This window comes from Silurus meridionalis, chromosome 9, assembly GCF_014805685.1.
Source record: "Silurus meridionalis isolate SWU-2019-XX chromosome 9, ASM1480568v1, whole genome shotgun sequence".
Taxonomy (NCBI): Eukaryota; Metazoa; Chordata; class Actinopteri; order Siluriformes; family Siluridae; genus Silurus; species Silurus meridionalis.
In genome coordinates this window covers 10,261,084-10,267,061 of record NC_060892.1, presented here as the reverse complement: position 1 = coordinate 10,267,061, position 5,978 = coordinate 10,261,084, and the positions used below count along the sequence as shown (strand labels likewise).

Genomic DNA, 5,978 nt, shown 5'->3' with positions numbered 1-5,978 from the left:
TTATATACTGTCACACATAATGTAACAGGTAGTTATAAACAACATAAACTTACTAAACTGTAAACTCGTAATATAAAAGCCTAAACATGCACTTGAGAAAATAGCAGTTCAAACTATTTTTTTTAGGGGAGGACAAATTTACAGTTTCCTTTCAGTCATGTGTTTTGGGGCTGAGTATTTTGCATGAATATCAAAAGAAGGAATATACACTTTAAATTCATCAAAATGTTTACTTTAATGGCAGCAGATAATAACAATGAATGCATGATGCATTGAATAAAATCAGTCAATTCACAAAACTGACAATACAATTAGATGCAAAATCTAAATAAATATTACACAAAATGGAAGTAATCGAGCCTCAACCATTAAATTCTGGAGAGCAGAAAAAGATAACTCTAGCTTTTGTACATATAAAACAATGTGCTACATGCTTTATGAAAAACCTGCATATCAATGATCAGCAATTAAATTTTTTTAACAATAATAGTATTTAATTTGTGTGAACAAATACACACACACTCTACATACATACATACATACATACACACATACATACACAAAAAATGTTACTAAACTAATTATTAGTACAGGTATGACACCCGGTAATTTTAAAAGGTTTATAGATAAAACTGGTTTAATTTCAATTAGTCTATTAAATCTAACAAAATGCTATTATATCTTTGATTTCCTGGTTGCCAAGAGGTTTCATTCAGGGCTGATTGTCCACACCATCTCTATGTCATTTTCCAATTCTGTTTAGCTCTGCTCTATGGAGAAGTTTGACTCAGACCTTAAAATGATAAAGGATTTAACATGAGAAAACTGACAAGAAATCATGAAGAATTCTATGAATATTGTATTTTAAATTGTACAGTATCTACAAAGTTTGTACTCCAAATATTAAGTAAATGCTGTTTTGGGCATTCATTGGCACAGGATTTTTCTGTTGGCTGAATTAGTACTGGCCATAATGCAGTAAAACTGTGGCAAAAAAATGTTGTTGCATAGCCTTGACCTACATACAAGAGCAGCCCACCATCCTTCAACACAATATAATTTCTTATTTAAGTAATAGTGTTATTTGTCTTAAAAATGGGTCTAGGTAGGTTTAATTTTAATTGGAATAATTTTATGGTATGGTGATCACTCAAGATTTACATTGTGTTCATATATGTCACTTTATGCACACAAGTAGGATATAATATTTTTCCCAAATTTAAAGGATTTTCATCAATATCAAATTGTAAATGTAAATTTGTGAAGATTGATGCCCTATTGTTACCTACTATACTGAAATACAGTAAGCATGAACATCATAATGTGTTACTTACATACATGTGTCAGGTTGCTTGTTAGCAAAGTGGTTGTTGTATTCCAGGATTGGAGGAATACTTTCTTCATCTTCAGGTACCTTCACAACAATAAATGCCCATTAGAATGTAATCACTGACAGATCTATAGACTTTTATCATTTGAGATACCTGAACATTTAGGTGTAGAAAAGACAAACAGATTTGCCAAATGCATGTCCTATCACTCACCTCCCAGTACACTTCATCATCAAAGCAGTTATCATCAGCTGGGTCTCCCCATAAAGGCAGTTTCAGAATAAAACCTTGAAAATATAGAAGATAACGAAAGTTAGAGATATCTAAAAAATTAAATATCAAAATGATACATTTATAAGAGCTTAGGACACTAAACTCAGATACACTGATTCTACAAAAAAAGTTACAAAGTTAGATGATAATGAGCTAAGCTGGCTAGATTAACTAATCAGATAAAAAAAAAAAAAGCCAGAATTTTTTTTTTTTGCAGTTGCTTTTTGATAAAATCTGGTGAGTGGTACAAAAAATACAAGTCTTTTGAATGTTTTTGTCCATTGCTCCCTAACTTTTTATTAAATAAATTACACTCACTGGTAAGTTTACTTACCCACTATTGCTCCACCTACTAGTCCAAAGGCAAGGGCCACACAAAGACCAGCAGCCTGATACCCTCCCTGTGTCTGAGGAGACCTTTTTGCTAAGTCACCATGAAAATCGAATGTGTTGACCAATCTGCAAATAAATATATTATGGCTAGTTGATTATTTGATTAACTGCTAAAAACATTTTGTCTAGGAAATGCAAATGAAATTTAATTAATGTATTTAATTCGTTTATGTATTATTCACTTGATGTAATCAAATTTTGAACTTGCACACCTACCCTTCATGTGAATAGACAGTTTCACTTGCAGTGGCAGCTGTAATTGCACCTACAACTCCTCCAAGGAACCCTGGCATAGCATGTAAATTGTGGATTCCACAAGTGTCCTGGATCTTCAAGCGTTTCTCAAGGAATGGCTGTATGGAGAACCAACAATTTGTTGGTACAATAAAACTTCACATTTAGAATAAAAGTCAACTGAAAATCCTCTTGCAACACTTACACTTATCACTAGGTAGCCAAAAGTAGAGATGATCCCACAGAGGAAGCCAACAATAAGTGAACCATATGGTGTGATCATGAATTCGGCTGCTGTTCCCATCGCAACACCTCCAGCCAGGGTGGCATTCTGGATATGAACCTAATTGGCAGAAAATATGCATATTATCTTTTACATGTAGTGATTAAAAGTTTTCTCCACAAAAAATATACATGGTAAAAAATATACTTTGTGTGGCATGCTGTTACCATGTCTAATTTGCCCTTCTTGGCAGAAAGGCTGGATATGGCAAAGGTAGTGAGGACGCTTGCTGCTAGAGCCAGGTACGTGTTGATGGCTGCTCGGTGCTGCCCATCTCCATGATTTGCAATGGCAGAGTTGAAACTGGGCCAATACATCCAGAGGAAAAGAGTGCCTATAGCAAAAGAAGATTTTAGTCTTTGGTATCAGATCATCTTATAAAAAAAAAGAAATCTGTGTTTGGGAATGAACATTTTCTCACCAATCATTGCAAAGACATCAGAGTGGTATGTAGATCCATTGAGACGTTTGCTCTGGTTTAAATTAGGCCGATAGAGTATCCATGATATTGTCAGACCATAATATGCTCCAAATGTGTGGATGACCATAGAGCCACCAGCATCTCTGGCCTGTAGCAATGTTACAATCATATAAACATATTTGGCAGAATTTCTAGATTCAATATAATAGAATGTGCAAATACATACAATTATGCTTAGTATAGTTTTAATAATTGTCTACCATGTGGCACATACATGCAAAAGATTGAGGATGATGTACTCTTCCACTGCATATAAAGTGATGCCAAAGAGAGTTAACACCATCAGCTGTACAGGACTGACTTTTCCCAGACAAGCTCCATACGCAATTAGGCACCCCGCCACACAGAAGTCAGCATTGATGAGGCTAGAGATAGAAGAACAAATAATACATTGTATTATTATTATTATTTTAAAAAAATTCTTCTTCTTCTTCTTCTTCTTCTCTTCTTATTATTATTAATAATAAACATAAAACATGAAGTACAAATTTCACAAATTCACAATTTCACAAATTTGCATTTAAATGGTGCGTGGTTGCCATGAACTAGTCGATCCAGTTCTTACTTTTCTACTCCAATCTTAATCGTGCCATCTACAGGGTCCAGTGAATGGAACCAGCCTTGCATCAGCAGGGCCCACTGCAACCCAAAAGCAGCAATAAGGAAGGTGAAGCCCACTCCACCAAAGCTGTAGCGCTTCAAAAAAGTCATGAGGAAACCAAACCCCACAAAGATCATAACATGCACATCTTGAAAACCTGTCCGACAAACAAAAGAAAAAAGAGAGATTAGAAAGGATCCTTTCTTCCACTTACAAAGGCTTCACAACTAATTCACTTTAAATGAACAACAGTTCAGCCTTTAAATTTGTTTGCAGAATCATGAATCATGAAATATAATTTGAAATTAATAAATATAAATAAATGAGAGTATAAATCAGTCTCTGCTTTTCTATAAAATATTAGATGTAAATACCATGGATACTATTTCATATCTAAAACAAAATTTCATAAATTGTTCAAATGTCTGCAAAAAAAAAGATCCATACTCACTTGGATATCTGTAGTAGAAATCGTTTTCAATATCACTTGTAATATTATGCTCCTTCTTAAATTTGGGCCAGTGAGCATCAGACTCATCATTATAACGCACAAAGACCCCAAACAGGATGATCATAGCAGTTTGCCAAACGAAGCAAACAGCAGGCAGGCTGATCCGGACATCTGTGTTTTTAGGAGCATTCCAGAAGCTTTGGCAACTGTTTCCCATTGTGTCTGAGAAATTAATTTCTAAAGCGAGAATACCTTTCAAGCAGGGGTTTGTGTAAAGAGACGCTGTGTGCAGAGACATTTATAGCTGAATCTTTAGAGGTGTGTCTCATCTAGACACCTGTTTGGTTGTTTCAATTGCATCATTTGCACATGACTCAGAAAAAAGTCAGCAGACATCATTTCTGATGAATATCTGTAAGGTGCTTGTGGATCACATGTGATGATATTGCTTATATTTATACTGAATAATTAATAGAATTAAATAATTAACCAGACTAAAACAAAAAATTGGAAAATCTAGGGAAAAATAAATTTTACCCTAACCCTAACCCTAGATTTTTTTATTAAAATATAAGGGACCTGTTCAGCAAAACGTGGGCATGTGAATATTGCACAGTAATTTATTTACAGTAAAATAAGAAAAAAATATTTTATTTCACTAATAAATAACAGCTAATAACTAAGTAACTAAAAGCATTCAACACTGCTCTATGTTCTAGCCAATTCACAGGATATTAAAATAGAAATGGAACAGGAATTAATGAATTTTTCCCACACAATATGTTTTATAAAGGAAAATATATTTTACAGTTAACAGATTTAAGTGTAATTAAATAAAGTAGTTACACTTTATTTTAAACATAGTTTTTTTATTTTACACCCTAAATTTGGGACATAAAATATGTAGTTGTTTCACCTACCCTTTGCTTTATATATATATATATATATATATATATATATATATATATATATATATATATATATATATATATATATATATATATCAGCATTAGATATAAACTGTCTGCTTTCTCTGTAACTCTATTATGAAAACTATTAACAAACTTCACTGAAGTTGTTGAGTTGAACTATGATACAGCTGCTATAACAAAACAATACACTTATTGGTTTTCTACACTACACATCATCATTTCTTATTCAAATGGGAACCTGAGCAGCAACACATTACAGTATATCCAGCACATGCCAGATAACCGATCAGCTGATCTTTACAGTCCAACCTGATATTCTACCTTATAAATGCAATTTACAAATAAACAGAAACCTGCAGGTAGAAGAAATGTACATTAAGTGTCACCTAAGTTTACATTCAAGATACTATTAAGTGCTAGATAAATGTAAGATGTTTCCAAAAAAATTAAACTTTATTTTGTTAAATACATACAAAAAAATTAACATTATTTCAATTAGTATTATTTCTTTCCCAAAAGATGCAAAAAGCTTGCATCAAATAATTCTTATAAAGTCTGTAGGCATGTGTTTACTGACCCCATGACAAAGACATTACCCTTTCCTGCAGAGAGATTCCTTGTGTATAACTGTTTTTATTTTTTTAAACATATTTTCTTTTTATAAGATATTACATACACACATACATACATGTAAAATAAGGTTACAATTTAACTTAACTTGATTAAATGCAAGCTTGTTTTCATGATAAAAATCAAATGCACCTTTTTTTGGTGGCTTTCCAAAATGATGCTTGTGGATTCTTCAGGATAATTCTGGAGTGTCAGTAAAAAGCTTTGTATGTAAGAACAAAACAGTAGAAAGACAAAAGTAGCTTTTAAAATGACAAATTATGATTACAACCAGAACATACATCCTGTTGAACTTGTTGAACCACTGAATCATGTCCCATTTAATCAGTCTGTACCTGTTAGTACAGACTGTAAGTTGCAAGTTTCTTC

The 5,978-nt window shown here is 32.8% G+C and overlaps 1 protein-coding gene across 2 annotated transcripts; it reads right to left on the bottom strand.

Moving 5' to 3' along the window:
- Positions 1 to 216: 216 nt before the first annotated feature.
- On the bottom strand, positions 217 to 4,328 carry rhcga (Rh family, C glycoprotein a). 2 transcript variants are annotated; one of them, XM_046858435.1, is made up of 11 exons: positions 4,048 to 4,328; positions 3,561 to 3,753; positions 3,210 to 3,360; positions 2,936 to 3,083; positions 2,682 to 2,848; positions 2,437 to 2,574; positions 2,214 to 2,350; positions 1,939 to 2,063; positions 1,545 to 1,618; positions 1,335 to 1,414; positions 217 to 793 (listed from the first exon to the last, which is right to left on the bottom strand). In XM_046858435.1, exons 1-11 carry the CDS (start codon positions 4,262 to 4,264, stop codon positions 760 to 762), a joined length of 1,464 nt encoding a protein of 487 aa, XP_046714391.1. In that variant the 5' UTR covers positions 4,265 to 4,328; the 3' UTR covers positions 217 to 759. The 2 variants fall into 2 exon arrangements, with proteins under 2 accessions (XP_046714391.1, XP_046714392.1); XM_046858436.1 differs by having other exon boundaries at positions 1,339 to 1,414.
- Positions 4,329 to 5,978: the final 1,650 nt, after the last annotated feature.